The following is a 22,292-nucleotide window of genomic DNA, read 5'->3' on the forward strand; positions in this document are numbered from 1 at the left end:
CCACAGTAAGAGATAGGTAGCCTTAAAAATGAAGGTGAGATTCAGTTAGCTTTTTCTGGGGAAAAAAAAAGAGTAGTGATACTGCAACTTTGAATTATACCCAGATCTACAGTAATTTCCATCAGAGCAAAAGTTTCTCATGTAAGATCTTAAAATAAAGGGTCATGGTTAACGTGTAAAACTTTTAAGCTCGGAAAAACAGGGATAAAATTCACTGTTCCTGAAATCTTAGAATTTAATTTTCAGTATGTGTTGCTCATACACTGCTCCTTCTGAGCAGTTGTACTTAGATATTAATTGCTTGTCTAAAAAAAGTACACAAGAAACCACATATGGCAGGGAAAATACCGGACAGCAGTCRCTTTGGCACAGAAAAACGTCATTCCCATTTGTCAGTATACGCATGTAATGGACACTCTTCAGAGTAACAAGACTCTTGGATCAAAATAAATCAATAGTTTTATTTTTTTGCTTTGAGACAAAGCAAGTTTACAGACTTCATACAATAAATCTAAAGTTCACTCCATACATCATTTTTACTTTTACATAAATTTAAGTCATCTATACATACAGTGTCAATAAATATGTAGTAAACACTTTCAGCGGCTTTCCTGCTATTTAATAGGAAACTATTTAATCAGAGTAAGAACATAGCTTGATTTGTACAAAAATAAGAACATTTCAAAAGCTAATTTAGTTTAGAATTCAGCAGAAAAAGAACACATGCTCCTGACTTATGGTGCATAGTAAACAAAGGTGTAACTTTGTAAGCAAATCTTTCATGTTATTCTACAGGACTTAGCTGTAATGTTTACAAGATGAAATTAATTTGAAACTTTCACCACTGACAAACTTAGTTCCTATTTGCGTTTTTAAGAGATTCATACCTGGCTTTGGTGCTAGAGAATCTTATAGCCTACACCCTTCCCATGAGCGCATACCACTTCCAACTCATCTTAATTTGTGCTCTGTCCTGCAAGATGCTTAGGAGACAAAGTCTCCCTGCCCTGCCAAAGTGAACTCTGTTTTCCTGTGAGAAGTGAATGTWGTAAGTGTGACATTGGTCTTGTTCCCAGCTCTTGGAAAACGGACCTTTGTGCAAGAAGAATCCTGGAGAGCAGCAGACCCAAATGTGATTGAGCATCTTGGCCAAAATACTGGAGCTGAGAAAACCAAACTCACCCAAGTGGGTGACTTGATCACCCACTCACCCAGTTGGGTGAGTTCTGTAAAGAAACACCTTTGCTGTGTGAATCTAAGGGTCTCCCTTCTCTCAGGATAAATGTGTGTGTGTGTGTGTATATATACACATATCAGCATTAAATACTATGGGTATTCTGCCCAAACAAGAGCTAGATAACTTTATCAAACCTCTCAAAGTTAATGCAGTGTTGCTCAGTAACTGTTGAAAAGAGTTGTCTTTTATCGAATGCTGCAATTATCTTCCTGGCATTTAGCTAGCAAAATCTTGTATATCTTGCCTTAATCCATCCCTGTGTAGCTCTGGAACAGCAGCATATCAATTAAGTTCCCTAAAACATACAGCCTTTGGGAAATGTAAATCTTTTTCCAATTAAGAGTGAGAGCCTCTAAGATAGACACCTAACTTTTGTATGGTTAAAGGTGGGCAAAATGAAATACAATGCTTACAGCAAAAATAAAAAGAATTAATTTGCCTTTGCTATTCTTTTGAGGTAGCTGTTGGGTAAAGAAACCTGTTAGTTGTAGGTATGATGTAAAACAAGCTGTTTAATTCCTACACTGATTAGTTCCTGGTTGTTCTACCAATGCAGTTGCCCGCAATCTAGCAAAACATCTCAAGCATGTGAGAATGGATGAAAGCCAGGATAAACACATATCCKCTGATAAGAGTTCATAAACGAAAGATAAAAAGCAACCCTTTCAGCCAGAGCATAGAGTTCTTAACCAGCAATCTCTTTTAAAGCAATTTTAGAACTACATCCTTAGTTCAAAGCCAGCAAAATAACATTAATCATCTAAAACAACATGCCTTTTGGGAGAACGTTTTTCAGGTTTGCTAGCAGTATGTTTTTGCATCCTGAGAGCTAAAGGACTTTGAGGCAAAGATAACTTGGGTTGCAAAATCAAAATCTAATGGATGCTATTCTGATGAAAGACTAAGGAAAGCAAAATGCAAGCTGGAATGGGACTAAGGCTGTCCAGAGCTCTGCTGCCTTCACATGAGGTTCTGACCCTCATTTGGCCAAAGCATCGTGTCTGGTAACTTGGAGCTGAGAAATCAGGACTTAAATCTCAGTTGCCTGGATGCTTTTCTGCAGGACGATAGACAGTGCAGAAGTGGCTTTTTGGACAGCTGGCAGTGTTCAAAGGTGGCCTGAATGGCCTGGTTATCTGTTTTTCTCTTTTGAAACCCAAATCTCTGTAAAACCCTCAGGGCAAGGAAGAAGTCTGAATCAGAGTTCACTCTGGTCAGGTACCTGCTTGTGTTTCTAACTATGTATGAAATTGTGGTCATCTGCTCAATAGCACACCATAAATTAGATTTCTTAAGCATTAGCATTGTCTAGTTGCATTAAATGATGCGTTAGCATTAGCATTAGCATGCTTTAGCATTAGCATTGTCTAGTTGCATTATTGGTGTGATTTGTTTAGTGCTTTCAGAAGGGGATTAGCATCAGAATTCCTTTGCATAAGTTTACTTACATTTTCATTATCATAAAACTTAGAAACAYGAAGCTAAGTCATTTCTACTGGTAAAGATGAACTTCCATATCAAAGCACAAGACAATATATAATCACTTAAATGGAAATACRTAATAGTAGCAAAATGCTATACTGGTGCCTAATACCCAGATCTGGGCAAAAATTTTTGACATTGTCTGATTCTTCTAAAGAATGAATTTTCTCCTCATTTCTCATCTGAAATGACGGGCCACTCAAGAGACTAATAAAAAGAAAAGCACAGAATAATCAGTTATACCATACAGAAGTGAAAATGAAATTTCTTCAAAATGTGATTTAACTTTGGTGTTGAAAATACTACTGAAAATGACAAGAGAATCACAGAATGGTTAAGGTTGGAATCTTAATCCGGTCTGTGCTGACAGTTCTCTGTAGCTAGATAGTGCCCCTTCATACTAGGGATTTGACTAATATTCCTTAATGGTTATGTCCCAGATCATTTTAACAGCTTAATTTTCTCTTGACTATTTGGGATGTGTTTTGCTCAGGAACCTACTCCTTTGCTTTCCACCTCTACACTCTAATTCTGCCAACATGCATGTGCTGAGCATGGTGCAGATAAGCCCTCCTTCAATTTCTAGTCCTTCTTGTGTAATAGGGTAGCTGGAAGAAAATATAGGTTTAACTTATGCAATTTCAACTTGAGCAATGAAGAGCTGAGTCCTCATATACACCAAATAAGAAAGTTGACCCGCATTTTTTTTACAGTGACACCCCTATAGCTACATACTTAAGATTTATTTTAGCTCAAGAATATTTTGGAAAGACTGAAGTTGAAATCATTTGTAGAGGAATCATTTAAATATCTTTATGTATCTATTATATATATACAAATAGAGAGAGTTGACTTTTATTTACCAAAACTTGATTTGGAAAGGAAGGGCATAGGTATGCGAACCTTTTAAAGATTTTGTATTATACTTGGTGTTACTTTTTGTTGGGATCAAGAAGAAGGAAAAACAGAATTCCTAAAAATGTATTTTGATAAGATTTTGTACTTTTATTTTTTTTCTGAAGATTTTGTTGTGAAAAGTGTTATTTTTTCCCTAAAAGACATGGAGGATGGAACTTCAAATTATGTAATTATTAGCAGCTCATATAAGAGGAGCTGCCTATTTGACCCTTTCCAGATAGCCTGGATTTTCTCTTTGAAGCGCTTCAGTTTCACGTCCACCCAAACAAAAATCAGTTTGACCACAGACTGCAAGGACACTTGATCATATGGTCAGATTTCATCACATTTTCTTTCAAATGAAAATGCTGATGCATATTCATTTTCACATCTCCAGAAATTATTTATGCTAAGCATATTTTCTAATTCAATGAATGGGATGAATTTCTGAGAATCCTTCTGTCCATATTTAATTTTGAAAAAAAAAAATGACAAACAAGCTTGGGTTCGGGCTACTTCTCCTTTGAGTCCTCTGTCTCACCTAACTAGCTTTTTTCTTCTGACTTTGTGCTACTGACTTTTGTGGAGGAATCTGATTTACACCGTGGTCATAATAAGTCCCTGTGACTGATCACCCTGTAAAAGTGACCCTGTAAATTGATCTTTAAACTTGCTGGTCACTGTCACTGTGGTAGAAATACTGTTAGCACTGAGGGGAACAAAAAAGGGAAAAAGAATTTCCACTGAGGGAGGTGTGTGGCAATATGTTTGCACCACTTTAAAACAAGTAGTGCCAGAAATATGACTTTATGCTATATACAAGGTGCTAATGTGCTAAAAGCTGACCTGTATAATGAGGTATGAAAGTATCATCAACATGGACAAAAATTATGTGCCTTGTGAATGAAAAAGCTCATTATGGCTCTAGGGATTCGTAGGACCTGAACAGAATGTGTACAAGTATATGTGTCTATATATATATGACCTACAGGAGTCTGATTATATGCCAAATATAATATGTTCACCAATCCTCACAGCATCCTCCTGGGTAAGCTCTGGAGGTGTGGGTTAGATGAGTGGATGGGGAGGTGAATTGAGAACTGGCTGCATAGCAGAGTTCAGAGGGTGGTGATCAGTGGCGTGGAGTCCAGCAGAAGGTCTGTAGTTAGCGGTGTCCCCCAGGGGTCAGTCTTTGGTCCAGTCCTGTTCAACTTACTCATTAACGACTTGGATGAAGGGACAGAGTGCTCCCTCAGCAAGTTTGCTGATGATACCAAACTGGGAGGAGGAGCTGATAGCCCTGAGGGCTGTGCTGCCATCCAGAGGGACCTGGACAGACTGGAAAACTGGGTGATGAGAAACCTCATGCAGTTCAACAAGGGCAAGTGCAGGGTCCTGCACTTGGGGAGGAATAACCCTGGACACCAGTCCCGACTAGGGGTTGACCTGCTGGAGAGCAGYCCCGCAGAGAGGGACCTGGGCGTCGTGGTGGACGACAAGATGACCATGAGGCAGCAGTGTGCCCTGGTGGCCAAGAAGGCCAACGGGATCCTGGGGTGCATTAAGAAGAGTGTGTCCAGCAGGTCGAGGGAGGGGATCGTCCCCCTATACACAGCCCTGGTGAGGCCACGTCTGGAGACTATGTCCAGTTCTGGGCTCCCTGGGAAAAGAGGGATGTGGAGCTGCTGGAGGGAGTCCAGCACAGGGCTACGAGGATGATCAGGAACATCTGCCCTATGAGCAAAGGCWGAGGGAGCTGGGCCTGTTCAGCCTGGAGAAGAGAAGGCTGAGGGGGGACCTGATCAGTGTCTATAGATACCTTGAGGGAGGCAGTAAGGAGGGTGAGGCCAGCCCCTTTTCAGTGGCGACCACCAACAGGACTAGAGGAAATGGTCACAACTGAAGCATCAGAAGTTCCACAGGAACTTAAGGAAAAACAGTGAGGGTGACAAAGAACTGTAACAGGTTTCCAAGAAAGGTTGTGGAGTCTCCTTCTCTGGGGATCTTCAAAACCCACTTGTACACAATCCTGCGCCATATGTTCTWAGTGACTCTGCATGAGCAGGGGGTTGATTTCTAAAGGTCCCTTCCAACCTTATTGGATTCTATAATAAGGACARCAACTGGGTTTCTTAGGTGCAGAAATCATCTAACCAGGAACATGAGTGACTCCTCCAACAAGATCACCAGTCTGCTTTGTTGTAGGTGCTGGATGGATAGTTGGGGAAATAACTGTTTCTGTCTCAGARCACCTGCTTTTACTTCAAGTAAAAAGCCTTAGGAGGTGGAGGAAACTTCCTTCAAGAAGGACTTGAAGATGAAAGTGAATCTAGCTAATAGATAGAAAGAAGTTTTGGTCTAAAGTTTGTGTATACCAGCAATAACATTGCTTCTACTTTCTGTTTCCCTAATCTGTTTTCAGGCGCTGTTCTCTTTGTGCAGCAGGATGACTTTATGCAGTTGCCTGCAGATAATGGCAGAATTGCATGGCAGATAATTGCAGAATTGGACAAAGAGGTATGCTTATATCTAATGGAGAAGGGAGAAAAAGGTAGGAAGGTATCTGGGAAAAATGGAGGAGGACTCAAGAGGATTGCTGAGATAATGGTGGAGAGAAAAATGAWGGACTGATGTGGTGTGTTTATTGTTAGCTTGGTGTAGCTAACACAGCAAAGGTTGACTAGACCTAACACGGGACCTAGGCACTGATGAGCAGGGAAGTATGGTCACATAGCCTGCTTTTTCAGTATTGCTTACTACGTAACGAGTCTACTAGGTTGACGAACAGTCCCATTGGCAGGGATCACAGTGTCTCCTGTCTCTCACATCTCCCTCTGCTCCTTGCCTTCTGTGTACCCAGTCTGCCTTGGCCTTTCTCTGTGCTCTAGTTACACTAGTGACCCTTCTTGTCTGCTCAAACAGATCTTTGTTGATATGGCAATATAGCATCTCTTGCTAGGAAGAGGTGTGCTGTGGAAAGAACAGCCTGGCCTCACTCCCTTCTGGAATAGGGTTGTTTCCTGTGGATAATTTTTCTCTTTGTACTCTTTAGTTATAATTCCCATCCATCCCCTGTTCTATGTCCTCCCCAACTTCAGTGTGCCTCTGGCTCACACAGTGTGCTCTTGGTACCACCATGTCTCTGAATGAAAACATTAAGTTGTCAGTCAAGCCTTGCTGTGACTTATGGCCAAAGAGCGGTGACCAGAGGGAGTGCAGTGAGGCAAGGCAGGAAGCAAAGAGCTGCAGAGAGTGAAGCTTGGCCATCAGCCAGATTCTGCAGATGGGCAGGTTGTGAAGCACTCAAGGATGAGAGCTTGGGACCTTCTACTAGAACATGACTTGAGTCATTGCCACTGATTGATTTATTGTTGGAAGAGAAGGAAAGCTGGAGAGTTGCTCTGAGACTCGGTAAGATCTATGAAGGTAAGGAAGTGAAAGATGGAAAGTGAAACATTCCTGAGCTTTGTACCTGGCTGGGGCATCTTGTCTTTCTACAGGAGCTACTGGTTACCAGCTTTCACATAGGGAAAGCCATTCCCCTTTTTCTTTAGGGGAATGCTGTTGCATTGACAATGGTTGTAGGGGAGGCACTGGGAAAGTGGTTTCCTTAATGGCACTCTTCATTTCACAGAATGGAAAGCAAAGATTTCCTCTTAAAATTGCAGTAGCAATGGCTGCTTTACAAATTTTGAATTTTTTTGCAAGATACTTCACTCTCCTTGCTCTTTATGTTTCCTAATGTTAGGATTTGAGAGGTAGATCTAATGTTCTGTAACAGAAAGTGTTCTACTTCCTAAAATATCTGTATAAAGTTTTGGGGCTGTATATTGACTTAAATTGTAAACAATATTCTGGAAAAAGAATCAGGTAGCTTCTGCAAACCACGATCTATAATTTTAATCTACTTTACAGGGAAGTTGGAAGGCATCGATTAAGCAGTTAATGTTTAAGCTGGGCTTTATATTAGTGTAAAGTCTATTCATAAGGAAATGATGAAAAGTAATTACCTTTTAGTACAGGGTATCTGAAGAAGGGTCATGCAAAGTTATACTGGAAATGCCAGGGAAAGTTTAAAATACTTTTCTGAGATGAGGAAAGAGCTTATTTGGAGGTGGAACTGCTAATATAAATTAGCTGTATTGAATATTGATCAATATTCCTACTCTATATTCCTGCCCCATGAAAGTAAAACTTTCCTCCCTAGTTTACAAAATTCCAAAGAGCTATCAGTTTTTACCTGCAAATACRTTCTTTCCCCTTCCCCCAACTTCATTTTCTTCTGGATCTTTTTGGGTTGCTTCAATTTAGCCTGCAGCTTCAGCTCTCCCTGTCCCTTAATTAAAGAAGGTGATGGGCTGCAGGTGAAGGCTGGTGCAGAAGATTGAGCACAGAGCAGTACCCCAAGGCACCCTCAGAGTCAAGGTTCAAGGAACGATGTTGGGACCTGAGGAAAGTCCCTGCCAGCTACCGCCAGAGCTCTACAGTAAAAAAGCACCAAAGAAAGTTTTGTGCTCCTTAGTATAGTCAACCAGCTTGATGTCACTGACATTGACCATTAGCTTGTCCCCTGCTTCTAAAGAAACCACGGCGCCCAGGTAAATAGGCTGGAACCAGCTGTTTCCTTTTTCGCTGAGAGTCTTGGTGCCAGTCAGCAGCTGGGTGGGCTCTGGGTAGCTGTCAGTGACTTTGGTGATGATCTCAGTAACAGAATTAGTTTTACTGGAACTTTCAATGGGCCCTCGAAAAGTGACCTGAGCATAGACATAGTAGTCCCCAGACACAGGTATCWCCAGTGCGTTGCTGAAATAACTCAGGTTGTTCTTGGTAAAGGCCAAGCCACGCTTGTCTTCCCACTGGAGGATCGGCAGCTGGTTTCCCATGGTTTTGATGAGGTCTTGTTTCTTGACTGCAGACAACAGAGGGAGAAGAGATGGGTTAGTTGGATCTGGTCCTACCATGGGTCCTGTGTGTGCTCCAAGGGAACTATGTTGGAGGGAGCATAGCAAGCAGGAGCCAAAGTCTCTGATGCTTTTAGATGACTTTGGCCAGTTTAGGTTGGTTGAAACCATCCTTTCTAATGGCTAAGTCTTGTGGTACTATGGGACTTTACTCTGAAGTTTTGGGGATGCTATTTTACCTATTTACAGAATAGAAACAATATCCCTAAGTGAAACCATCACTTGATAGCTGTACAAATGGTTCCTAATGATTGAGGCCAGTAATAAAAGACACTGGAACAACATATTCTTCACTGGCTTGTAACTGTTTGTGTCAGTGTAGTGCTAGCAGTATAATAAACACTTATGTGCTTGCAAAAGTTTCACAATGACCAGAAGGAAAGAGTCAGGCATCCCCTCCCAACTCTTCCTGCACACTGAGACATTTGAACTTTTTCCCCTGCTAAGCTGCTTCTACAGGATGGAGATGTTGCTCATAAGCCCTTGCCTTAGACTTTTGGCTTCATGTGTGCACAATTAAACCTCTTGCACTGGAATTGCTTTTGTTTTACTGCTGTCTTTTTGTTTTATCAAAAATCCAGGAGGCTCCCCGCTATGCCTCTGATTCCCAGAACAACACATTATATTCAAACTCAGTTAGATCCCCACTTTTATATATATATATATTTTGAAGGAATAAAACACTAAGTTTGACATCCTACCCTCAGCTTTCCTCCAGGGTTTTTCCCAAGCTTGTGCATTGGAGTGCAAATCCTGCCCCCAGCATTGGTCTGATCCAAGCAGGGTCTGGGAACTGCTGTCATCTGGATCCCTTCACCTCTCCTTCATGGTTTCAATGTTGGCCGAAACTACAGCCAGAAGAATAAGCCATAGACCTTATTCACTGTATCATGAAAGGGAGCAGAAGTTTCCTCTGCCCCCTGTGGGGATAGCCACACAAAAATGTTGCAGTAAAACAGCACCAAGCCAGGGAAATAAAAATAGAAGGGGAAGGAAAAAGAATGMGGTTCTGCCATGTATTAAAAAGAACCTGTAAAGTCAGTGTTAAATGCCAAGAAAAATGAAAGCAGACGATTTCCAGGAAACTACCCCCTTTTTCTTTCTTATGAACTTGAGTAAATATTTAGAGGTGATTTTCAGCCTGTATTTGGGCAGGTGTGCCTAGGCAGGAAGGCAAACAACGCAGATGAGGAAAAGCTTTGAAATGCTCTTGGTGATAACCATTAAGTTCATCCTGAGTGAAATGAAATTCAGAAAAACTAATGGACTCTGCTCTCAGCACTGTTCTTTTCCCTATTTACTGGCAATAGATAACCTGCAAGGAGACAAGACGGCCTTAGGAGCGCAGTATGTTATCTTAGCAGCACAACACAAGAATGACTTTTCTCAGCCAGCCTTCAGCAGTGCTGAAGTATTAAGTCCCTCTGATCTTTCCCCAGGGGCAAAGCACATGAGAGTATTTCTGCACTGGTGAGTGATAGGGATTGTGATAATAAGCCAAGCTAAATTAAAAGTATTGTGTTGATACTTTGAGCCAATGAAACTGTGCTTGAAAGAGGGATGAAAGGCAGCAGAAGTAATTGTGGTCTGCTTTAACCCTCATCTGCCTCTTGGATGTCTAGTGACTAGGCAGAGCCGTGGCAAAATCTAAAGCAACATTTGGGTCCTTGTAAGGTTTATCACAGCTTGCAGTAGCTTGCAGTAGGGAAAAAGCTTTGCCATGGAAAGGACCAGAAAATAAATTAAAATTTCCAGAAAACACCCTGGGCTCTTTTCCATCTTGGGAAGTTTGGGGAAAAATTGAATAGAATCTACTTTTTCTCTCTGTGTACAATGACGCATCTAAAATGTCAGTGACACTCAATTATTCAGTTTTTTTTTATAACTAACATGCATCTCGGATGAAGTATGTGATTTCATAACCTCTAGAATTAGGCAACTCTATGTTTTATAATTATAACCTTCCTTTCAGGTTAGAGCTCAGTATATTGTTGCTCTCTATTTGCAGACTATTTTTTCCATGATTGAGACATGTCAAGTGGCAAAATGCATGTTAGAGTGTTTTTGAGACAATATCGTTCCTTTTCTAGCAATAGTTGTATWAGTCATGTGTTTATTTCATAGATGCATGCAGCACTACTTCCTGGAAATGCACATACTATGCTCCTTCTTAAAAAAAACCAAACAAAACCTACTTTTTTAATGAGAGGCTRATAGCTATGGTTATATCAGCTTTTTCATGTTTTTTTTTGCCCCACTTTTTGCATGCTTTACATACAGAATTTCTTTTCTCACAGTCTCTTTTGCTTTAGTCCCCTACTGGGAGATCCTTTTGCAACCTTGGGGTATCTTTCTGGGGTTCTCGGCTCTTACAGTGCATTGCCCCCTCCAGTGTTAGTCTAATGCTGAATGCCGTTCTCCAAGGGCAGATTCCTGGTCTCGGCAAGAGACTAGGGTCTGAATCTCCTGTGCAGGAAGGCTCTTTACAACATGTACTACAGTGGGACTGGAAGATCTCAGAGTTGTTCAAGATCRTGCCCTGGGAGTTTGCTGGTGGACCTTAAAAGGTCACTGCATTTAAGCTAACCAGAAAAGGATTTTCTGCGCAGATTTGGTGGAGAGCTCATACTATTGCTCCAGGATAAGTGCTAAGCACATGCTCAGTGGGATTCCTCTTACTGCCACCAGCTAGAGCAGAGGTCACCCAATTCGCTGGTGGCATGTAGGACTGGTTCCTGGTAAGGAAGGGGGCGATGGCATGGCACCTTACTGTCAGCACTCATAAATGTTAAACAGTGCACGGGGATGATGAATGGAGGTAACCATTCGGGAAGGAGGTGCTGATGCCAGCGTGGATAAATTCAAAATGCTCTGTGCTTGTTGAAAAGGCCAAGAGAACATGGAGGGTTATTCAKAAAGGAATAGAGAACAAAACACCAAGTCCTTCTGCTACTTGTTAATTTGGGGAGTGGGGGGCATTCCTACACAAGCACTCTACTTGTTCTCATTCCCATCACTCCTCTGCTCTCATCTTAAATATATATTTCTAAATCTAGAGAAGGATGGACAGCCAGTGATTTGAAGGAGCATTCCTATGAGGTGAGGGTATGCCAGTCTACTGCTTTCACTTTCCAAAGGTGCCTGAAGTGGGGCATGTAAAAAAGCTCTAAAGATTCCCTTTTCAATTTCTATGCACCATTCACTGTTTCCAAGAACAGGAAAAAAAAGGCAGCATCCAAGCAATTACTATGCAACGAGATAGAAGCAAAGAACAGGAAGCATTTCTGATGTGTGATGCATCATTAAGCTGGGGAACTCCTTGCTGCAGGACACCATAGATGCCAAAAATCTATTTATGTTCAAAAAAAGGATTAGCTAAACTTGAGGAAGTTAGGTTCTCTAACAGCTGTTTAATGAGGCAGTCTGGATGCAAACTTCAGCTCAGACCTCCCCGAATTCCCCATTTTATAGAAAAGGAGCGAGTCCATCCTAAGCAAATACTTTTTGGCGAAAGCTGCTGGGTACAGGACACCAAGATGCCTCAGACCTAGTATTATCACTCCTGAAATCAAGTCTTATTTGCTTCTAATGCTATAGTAAACTTAAAATGGTGCTAGTTTTTTTCCTTTTTGGGTTCTTGCTATGGCAAGCAGTGACTAGACCCAAATGGCAGGCCTAAGGAGGACGCAATCCTGTAGAGATTGCTGATGAAGGGACTGCCAAATGCCTCTTGCAAGTGGAGAGCCTGAGGAAATTTGAAGCAAACTACTGGGTGCTTCCCAGAGGTAGCTGCTTTATTTCGTGCAACCTAGGGAATTTCCCCATCAGCAAAGCAATGTTTTATCTGCTTCTCTGAGTCAGCTGCACTAGGAACCTCTGGATTTCTCTCATGCAGAAGTGGAAGTTTGAAAGCTGTTTGTTAGTAGACCTGGTCCTTTTGGTCTTGCAAACTTGCATTTAAGCAATGCAGTAATGACAGTTCAGTTTTGGATTGCTGACAATCTGCATAGAGAGGAGGATGGGACCCAAGATGTGTGTTAGCAAAGAACTTGTGGACAAGAGAGCAAATCATGCTGTATTGGAATTGGCTCGGGTGCACCGATCTGTTTAACGCTGTTTGTAAGTTCACATGGAGCTGCATGCAAAAAGTTGCATTTTGAAGCTAAGTGCTCCCTTGGATCATGACACAGTTTTGGAGGAGCCCGTGCAATACACTGTATTTTGGGGAGATATAAATTTTTTTATGTGGGAGAAACTCAGAACACTCAGAGCCTTTTGACATTCAGTCCCACAAATGTAGAAACCACGTGCTCCTCTTCTCTGGTAATCCTTGAATTTTCCAAGAAGGAGGAATTGACTAGAACAGGGGATGGCTTGGTATGGTGTCTGTGGTGTAAGTCCAAATGTACTTGCAAGGCAGAGGTGCAGCCTCTCAAATGCTGTCTGCCTCTCAGAAAGAGACAATTATCCCTTTCCATGTCAGTGCTATGAATTATTTGCTTTCCTCTTCCTACTGCGATATAGGGATTCAAAGAAGTTYACCTAGGCTAGCTCTTCCCTTGCTTCTTCAGATGTGGTTTAGACGTGTCCTCACCAAAACCAGCAGGTTATTCCATGGGAATGTGATGTGTGTGAACTGAGTCAGGACTTGGGGAAAAATGAAGGGCTGAAAAATGACCTTATTTGACTTTGATTTTGCTTCAGAACTGGTAGTTCTTCCTGATTCACTTTAGTGTGAGGACTCTCTTGAGCTTTCACAGTTGATTCTTTTTTTTTTTTTTTGCTTTACATTAACAGAGCTCAACAGATCACTATAAAACCAGGTACTTAGTTAAACTCAGTTACGAGAGCTGCTCTGACTACTTGTTTCATTGAAGAAAGAGTAACAACCCGGGAAAGCGGTAATGTTTCAACTACCAGCCTCTGTAGACCATCTTACACAAATCCCAGTAAATCTATTGTATTCAGCAAAGCCAAGCTGTTAACTTTCTTTTTCCTGTTTTTCCTGGCCTGCGACTCTGATCCTGTCAGAGCCAAGTGAACTGAGATTATGTACAAGCCAAATCTGCTGTAAACCTCAAGGGAAACACTTCATTTTTTGAGCAAACGTTACCTGTCAGGTGAGCTCGTGGCTTTTCTGCACTGGAAAGCACATCCATGCCTAAGAGAGGAGAGAAGAGAAAAGACGGTGTGAAAGGATGTTTGTGGCTCTGCAATCAGAAGCGAGCAGTGATTGCTGCCCTGGGAGAAGTGTGCAGCCTCTTTCCATTTCTGCATACCTCTGAGCAGAGATTATTTACTGGGCCTGTTTATTGACATAGGCAGGCGCTGCGGTAACAAAATGCTTTTGCAAATGATTGTTGGCGTGGCTGAGCAGGAGACTGGCAGCACAAATTGCAGTGGCTTCTAGTGAAAGTGTCCTAGGGTGGCAGGGAGGGCCACTGAGCTGCTGTGCACAGGCTTCACTGCATTCAAGTTCAGAAATGCTTATCCTTTATCTGTGGCTTTGGCTGTGTCCTGTTCACCTGCCTCTCACACCCCAGGTTTTTGCCTACTGTGTGTACTGCCCTGTGAGGCTTGGTAGGAATTTGGGGTAAGAGCAGCGGGATGAAGGAAGGTGTTTACCCTCAGGAACGTGACAAGCTGCTGTGGCACCTGTTGCAGGACATTGGTGCCCAGCGATGTTTTGAGTGAAGGAGAAGGATGGACAAACTTACCTGTAGCCAGTGCCCGCTGCTTCAAAAAGTGAGAGCCCTTCTCCTCAGCAGCCTGCAAGGAGAGTTGCAAGCAGTTAGCCCTGGTGCTTAGCCCCAGACATGCTTTTGATCCAGTGAAATGTTGCCCCAGTTATCCCAGGAAACAGACTATGTTTCAGTAAAGGTTTCATTCAAAAGGACAAGCCCCAACAGAGCTTGGTTTCCTTGTGGGAATTTTCTGCTGTTGGCTTTACACCACCTACATCCTGGAGAAGGTGAAAAGGGTTAAGACCTGGGGGCCAGTGGTCACAGAATCACAGAATGGTTAAGTTTGGAATCGACCTCTAGAGAGCATCTAGTTCAACGCCCCTGCTCAAGCTGGGACACCTGGAGCACRTGACACAGGGTGGCATCCAGGCAGGTTCTGAAGATCTCCAGAGAAGGAGACTCCACAACCTCTGCTTGGCACATATCTGGGAAAGCTTGGTGTGATTTGCCAAGGTAAATTAGCGCTTTCTAGCCACCCTTGGGGATGYTGCATCCCTCCCGCCCTGCTGGAGCATCAGAGATTCCCTGGGCAGTGAGGCAGCTCTTCTTGCCTGAAAGCTTGATAAGGCTGAGCCTTATCCAACACTCAGTGAACTTGTAATGCCAGTGAAGAGAGTTCCTAAGGTGTATCTGCTGCAGAGCTGACCTCTTGCTCACTTTCCTTTATGCTGTTTCAGGCTACAAAACTGTTTTAGGTCTTTAGGTCTTTCTTGAAGTTTGGATAGTCTTCTAGGAAGATGAGCAGGAGACTACAACTGGCAAGGACATGAACCCAGTGGGAAGAGGGCGCTTAATTAAGCGATTGCGGGCCTGACTTGCATTTGCTTGCCTCCTAAATTTTCCTCTAGAGCTGAGCACCCTAATACTCTTCACACCACCCTATGAGAACACCTGGTTACAAGGCAGCAGGCAGAGATGATGTTTATGCAATACAGCTCAAAGCAAAGCTGTGTTTGGCTGTCATGGACCTGGTGGGACTGCAAAGGGGCACAGCTCCAAACCCCGGGAATTGCGCTGCGTGAAACTGAGCACGGATCTGGCTGGTGCAAGTTGTGCCGAGTCCTGGAGCTGCAGTCCCCCTTAGGCTTTCTGCAACGTACTACGGCTGTGAATGGATGGCCTGGCTGCAGGAAGCAGGAGGACGGGGCTGTGCAGGGACCTGGGACTGTGGGAAGCCCCAGTCACACCAGGAAGGTACTTGGACTATGCAGTGTGTTTTGTAGATAGCTCAGATAAATAGATTTCCCTTCACATGAAGTAGAGTGGACAACCACTGACCACCACTCAGTTAAGGATTTGATGCATATCAGCTAAGACAAAGCATGCAGATAAACAGGTAATCTCTCACACCACTTCAAACATTAGAAGTAAAATAAAGAATAGAAAATTTGTGCTGGCTGGGGCAGGAAGGGGCTGGGTGCAGCTGGACTATTTGGATTTGGGGACTAATATCTGCTCCAAGGAGCCAGAAACATATTAATGTCTCACTAGCAGTAAGCAATCCACGTTCTGTAGCATCCTGCAAATAGCTGTTAGTACTAAAATAATGATTCCAGCATGCTGGAAAGAAATAGGAAAGAAATGCCTGTCCACACGTTTGCCCGAGACGAGGATTATGCTGTCTCGCAGCAATGTCATGCAGGGGACATGGGCCGCRACAGCGTTGCAGTGTGCGGCTGGCAGAGAGCAATGGTGTTGTGCTGGCCATGACATGTCTGGACCTTCTGCTATGACTAATGACTTTCTCTAGGTCCTGTCTACTTGATGTGCTTTCTGAACATGACTGCATTAAATGCACCACAGTTTCATAATCGGGTGACTTTGTCCTTCTGGTGGATAGCTTGAGATCACTGTGGAGGATTCCTCTCCATTACTTCTCCTGGCTCTGGGGCAGATGCACATGCCTATAAGTGTATTTACCCATGTTATCTATGCAGTGCTGCCTGTCTATTTATCAAGTTACATATTTTCTAGTGATGCTGAGTAACATAATGAGCTGCAAATCAGGTCACCTTCAGTGAGACTACTTACGCGTTTATAGCTAACCTGTGCATAAGTACTCCATATAACTTGGACTTGGCGATGCAAGCAGAGGTGATGGGGAAAATAAGAAGGATCTTGAGAAGAATTTGACTGCTTTATCAAAATCTCCAGAATGTTTTTTTGGATGAAAACTGTGAGGAAACATTCTGTACAACCTTAATTTACTTAATTTTCAGGAAACTGGAAATAAATTTGAAACTCCAGTTGCAGTAGCTGTATTTCTAGATGCTGAAGGGCAGTATGGTGCAGTAGATGGAGTAGGGTACTGGAATGTGTAAAATTGTTCTGATACTTGGCAAAAACATGCTTGTTCCCCTAACTGTACTGTTTGATAGGGATACTGACCCCTATACCTCTGATGCAAAATATTTTACAGGTAGAAATACTGTGATGGCAAGGCATGTGCAAGATTTGTCTTAAATGGGCATGGAAGTTATACATTGGTGTGGATGTGGTGTATAAAGAGTTTTCAGAGTGAAAGATGTGATGGAAAGCTAAGAGCACAAGACAGTAGAGAGGAATCATTTACACAACTAGTGTTTTTTCCATGTTCTCCTTTCTTGCTTAGTTGTGATTCTGAAAAGTTCACAGCAAGGTTTCAATTTTCCCTCTGGTCCCTGTGGAGAGGTTGCTACAACCAGGGCTGAGCAATTTTGAAAACCCCACTGCCAAGCTGGCCTGCTGCCGAAGAACTGCTCAAATGGCCAGCTATCGTGCTGAAGATGGTTTGCAAAACATTTCTACATTGTCTTAATACTAAGAATGTCCAAAGCCTCAGTCCGCTTAAATCCATATAACATTAGAGCARAAGAGGAGAGCTGAACAGATGCTCCTCCACATTTTTAAGTCACCTTTTTATCACAAGTTTTAGGGCCAGAGTCCATGTAGTGCACCCATGGTACGCACACCTGTCATTTTGCTAGCTCCRGAGCATATTAGGTAACAGCTGGTCTTATGCCAGAGAAAAATACCCATGAGTGGGGCACTTCTGCCATACTCTGGCACACAACACGAAGAGCCCGGATAGGCTTGTGCCCAGGGCAGGTGTATTTTGATTTTTCTTCCTGTCTTCGCTCTGTAGGACCCTATTCATCAAGCAGCAATGAGTCTGGCTCTCCAGTCCTGCAGCAGCTCCCTTCTCCCTTGCAAGGCCAACCTGGCATCCTGGTGTGTGGGATTTGCATTTCCCTTTATACCACTTCTGGTGCTGCCGAGCAGGGGAAGCCCACGTGCCAGCAGGGGTGGCATGGGACCAGCGGTGTCCCAGCACTGCAGGTGGCTGGTGCAGCCAGGGATGCACTCCCAGCTGCTGTGCTGTTCCCTTTGTACCTCTGCTCCTCCGGACTGAAACTTGGCTCCCTTTGCAGGAGGATGTGTTGAAGTCCCAGTCCTCCAATTGGGAATATACTGCCAGATTTCCACCTAAGACATGAATTATTTGCTTAGAATGCCCTATTCCCTCACTTTGCTGTCTTACAGCACTAAAGAAAGTGRCTGCTATCTCCAAAAAGGAAGCAATAGAAGGTGTCCAAGAAAAACAGCATTTTGGACTTGAATTATTCAGGCAAGAAACACTGTATTGTGAGAGAAGACCTGCAGTTCATACTTTTTGCTGTAACAACACAGTTTGCCCTGCTCTGTCCTGAATTGTCTGTTTCTATAGGATGAGGCRAATTTATACCCACTGAGGAGCAGAATGTGAAACCATGGGCACCTGCACCAAAACAGGGATGAATGAACTGCCCCAGCTGCGGGTTAAGTGAAGTGGCGTGCCCCTGTTGCACAACCCTGCGCTGGCTCCCTGCCTCCTCCTCCTTGCTCCAGGCAGAACAGATGCAGGAATTTACTACATATGCTCCTGGCTGCATTTGTCCCTTGCTGCTCCGGGAGCAGGCCCGGTGCCGCAGCAAGCTGATACTCYGGCATGCGTGGGCCGAGCTCAGTCCATAGGCCATGGGAGATCACCTCCCATGGCTCTGCTCASTGCCAGCAAGGGTCAGCAGGTGAATGCACATCTGCTCCGGAACAGCCACCCAGCCAGGGCCACCGCAAGCCCTAGTGGTCTCCACCTCATCGTTCTGGTCCCAGCTCTGAGCACAGCATGTGATGAAGGCATCCRTTAGCAATCCGTCTCTAACTCTTTGAACACGGCAGGAAGCACAGTGGATCTCTAGCATTTCCTGAGAACTTTTATACCCTGAAACATTCCCCATTGCCTGAATGAGACTGCGGCAGCAAGCTGGAGTTGCAGCTGAGCAAAAGTGCTCAGCCCACAACACTCTTTGTTGGATTAAAAGCACACTGCACGGGATGACACACGTGTCCACCCTCACTGTGGAGCTGGAAAGCCCTGGCAACACAGCTGGTAATCAGTAGAGTGAATGAAAGATTAGGGAAAAGCAATATCCACTTTAATTTTAGCAGAGTGCTCCACCCACTCCGCTTGCCCCAAGTACAAATGGCAGCCAGCCAGCGGTGACGATTTTCTCATCCTCCCTCTGGGATTTGCAAAGGCTATAACTCATCGCATCATCTTGTTAATATTACTGGGGCAATACTCCATGCTAACTGTATGGAGCATGTGCACAGGAATAATTTTGCGTGCCGTGCCAACCGGAGCACATCTGGAAGGCTTGGGTTGCGCCTCCTTCTTGCAAAGCTAAATATATTCGCCAAAATAGACTTTTCTCCATTTCAAACAGGGTCAAGAGCCAGGAAGGTATCAGTCCTATCACACATTCTCTCGTTTTTCTTTCTATTATCTCTGTTTCATTAGAATGTCACTGAAAGATATTGAGAAGAAATGAGCTGAACCTCATAGCTTGAGGACAAGAAAAGAAAGTTTGCCAAGTCAAGCCAGACTAAATAGTGTCAAGAGGGACAGGGCAGTAATATCTACTGCCCCGCATGCACATAGGCACCAGTGCTAACTGGGCACAAGCATCACACCCCCTTCCAGTGAAGCATGCAGCTAAGGATGGGTGAGGCGTGCAGCGCCTGTCGCAGCTGGGAGTTCACGGGGAGGGTAGCCCTGCTCTGCGCATCTGCGGCACGGTTTTGCTTGAGTGCTGCTGAAGGAACAGGCACTTGCTTGCAGGATGCCACAGGCAGCAGAAACAGCTTGGAAGCAAGTAGCAAACATGCACTGCCCGCAGCGGAGTTTTGCTGTCTGTGAGAGACAGACAAAAAGGTCCTTGCATTAAGAGGAAGTTTGGATGGAGGATAAAAAGGAAGGATTATAAATTTCAGCATCACATTTGGCCACTGCCCCAAAGCCATGCTCTTCTGAGGACTCTGGCTGCCTCCTCTGATTGCTTGACCCCCTCCACTGGCAGCWGCAGGGATTGCTGCATTAGTATGTTGATATGTCAGATCACAGAGATAACATGCGAATATGGTTGGAAACGAGATCTGCTGCCAACATCTGGCTGAAATCAGTAGAGGGACAGTGATTCCCACCAACTAGCTGGTTCTCTTAACAGAGAAACGGAGTGTTCCTGCATTCTGCCAAACTTCAGAAAAGCTTTCAAGTGGTGCCTAGCACTATGCCCTTAATTGAAATTAAAGAGAAGAGAAACATAAAAGGATAGTTAAAAAGATCCAAGAGAATATAAGATTTGTGCCTAGCAGCTTGGCTCCGAGTGAGGAAGAAGACATTGAATAGGAAGTTTCTCAAGCTCTCTTAAATGACTTGCTGAAAGGAAGAAGAAAAGAGCTAAACAAAACCCAGACGCCAAACAAAACTCACAGCACGGCAGGAAGGCGAGTCTTACCTGGTTGGAGCACGCGCTGGGCTCCCGGAGGCTCCCGGCCATGAGGAAGGCTGTGGGCAGCGCCAGGAGCAGCACGGAGAGCAGGCACAGGATCATGCTGCAGCGGAGCCGCCTCACATCTTCCTTGAGGTGCATCCTGGAGGCTCTGTGGCTCCYGGCAGCCTCCTCCTCCAGAGGTATCTCCATCGTGCGCTCCATGTCGGCGCCTGCTGCAGGAGATGCCGTTCCCCACGCGGGAGCCGGAAACGGCAAAAYCTCCTCTGCCTCCTGCTCCGCATGGAGACCCCCATTAAATAAGAGCTGCCTTGAGTGTGGGAAGGCACTGCACACACACACCCTCCCTCCAGAGAAATGCACCGCCTACAGCAGAAACCTAGCCGGGGAGAGCACACCAGGGCCGCGCRCTACCCGAGCGCAGGCTGCGCTCCACGTCCGGCCTCCTTTCCGCTCCCTGCCCCCTCCACACACACACTTTCGCTGTGCAGAAGGAAGCTAGGAAAGTCCCAGTGGGTGGTACCAGGATAAACTCTGCTGCTGGGCTGGATAAGCTTGAAAGCTTTTCCGTGTGGCAAAGGGAACATGAAACCAATAGGAGTGAAAGTGAGAAGCAGCGGGAGAGCGTGCGGYGTAGACAGGCTCCTGCGCGGAGCAGTTCCAGCACAGGGTGAAAAGGAGGAGAATTTAGGGAAGATTATTGCAAGTGACACCACCAGAGGGGCTAAATGGCACCATTGTCATCTCATTCACAGGTTTTAGCACGATTTGCAATGGAACAGAGGCTGCTTAGTACCTTTTTCAGCAGAACAGTCTTGGATCAGACATAAAACATTGCGCTTTGCATTCCTGATGCTTTGGGTTGTTACTTCTCCAGATTTATTTTCATGATACTTCTGCACATGCCCTTTGTCACTGCTTGGAAGGGCTGAAATGGTGATATTCCTGCCCTCGAGAAGATAGTGTATCATGGTATTTTACAAATAGCTGCTGTCAATGAAATCAGAGGGGCCTGCTGCCCATCAGCAAACCTGGGAGCTGCCATGCTGTTGATTCCAAGGGAAAAGCTCTGATAGCATCTCTGCCCATCTTGAGGGAGCTCTGTCCTCCCGGCAGCCAGAGTGCGTGGGAGCCCAGAGCCAAGTGGCACCATCCACCAGACCCTGCCCATCAGCAAAGCCTTGGCAGAGACCTTCACTGGGGATGTTGCCATTAGACTTACCCATTTTATGAAAGTTTTGGAGTTTTTTTTTTCCCCAGGAAAGCATGGTCTCACCAAAACCGAAACTCTGATTTACGCACACACGCGCATTTGTCCAAAAACTTCTCCTTTTTTGCTTGATAGAGAAAAAGACTAGAAATATTTTTCTTTAATCAGATTTATCTTATTTTAAAACATCAGAAAGACAGGAAATTGTCTCTTTTCTCATATCCCAGTGTCCTTGCTATGCCTAATCCTGGGAGATGATGAACAGGAYGATGTATCCAGTAAAGCACCAAAGAATGTCTGCTCTGAATGGAGTCAAGCTCCTGTCTGACCTAGGACCAGTCACCAACTTTGTTTCCTTCTCTAATCTACAATTTTCCTTCATGTAGACTGAGAAATCTTGAAGAAAAGGACTATGCTTTTGCAGCATCTAAAGKTGATTCCAGCACCAGGGCAGGTGCGGCTCCGTCTATCTCAAAATTTTAAAAGTAGATAAAAATGTACTGTYGAGACCAGTAGAAGGAAATTTCTTTTTTTTTTTCTATGAAAGTACTGCACAAAGATGTGATCCTATTTTCTTCATAGGATCCTAGACACTTATTCTAGGACATACTGTTGAAAAATTAATATTCTTATTTGGGACATGCTTTCCTTTTTAGGGGTGATAGCTAAAGCTCTTTGTTGTGAATACCCCAAGGTGTTTAATGTTTAAGGTATACACACGCCTTACAAGCAAATATCTTCAATGTGTCTGCCTGCAAACCCTCTGGAAATATTCACCTCTGAAACTCCAGTGCAGCCAAGGGACAGTGCAGAGTCAATGCAGAGCAGTCTTGAGTTTCCCAAAGCAGCCCAGGGATGACCTTGCTGCAGAAGCTGGCATCACCCTAGACTTCTTGCTATTTGACTAGCCTGGACCTAGGCAGGCARGACCTTGACACGGGTCACACTTCT

General features: G+C 44.1%; 1 protein-coding gene across 1 annotated transcript; it reads right to left on the reverse strand.

Annotated features, from left to right (window-relative positions):
* Window positions 1-7,978: 7,978 nt before the first annotated feature.
* TNFSF15 (TNF superfamily member 15) lies at window positions 7,979-20,335 on the reverse strand. The gene is made up of 4 exons (XM_026049401.1): window positions 20,138-20,335; window positions 14,295-14,346; window positions 13,691-13,738; window positions 7,979-8,525 (listed from the first exon to the last, which is right to left on the reverse strand). The coding sequence occupies exons 1-4, from the start codon at window positions 20,333-20,335 to the stop codon at window positions 8,098-8,100; spliced, it is 726 nt and encodes a 241-aa protein (XP_025905186.1). The 3' UTR covers window positions 7,979-8,097.
* Between the last annotated feature and the right edge of the window lie 1,957 nt (window positions 20,336-22,292).

The sequence above is a fragment of the Nothoprocta perdicaria genome, unplaced genomic scaffold (genome assembly GCF_003342845.1).
Source record: "Nothoprocta perdicaria isolate Ctin4 unplaced genomic scaffold, notPer1 scaffold_6, whole genome shotgun sequence".
Classification (NCBI taxonomy): domain Eukaryota; kingdom Metazoa; phylum Chordata; class Aves; order Tinamiformes; family Tinamidae; genus Nothoprocta; species Nothoprocta perdicaria.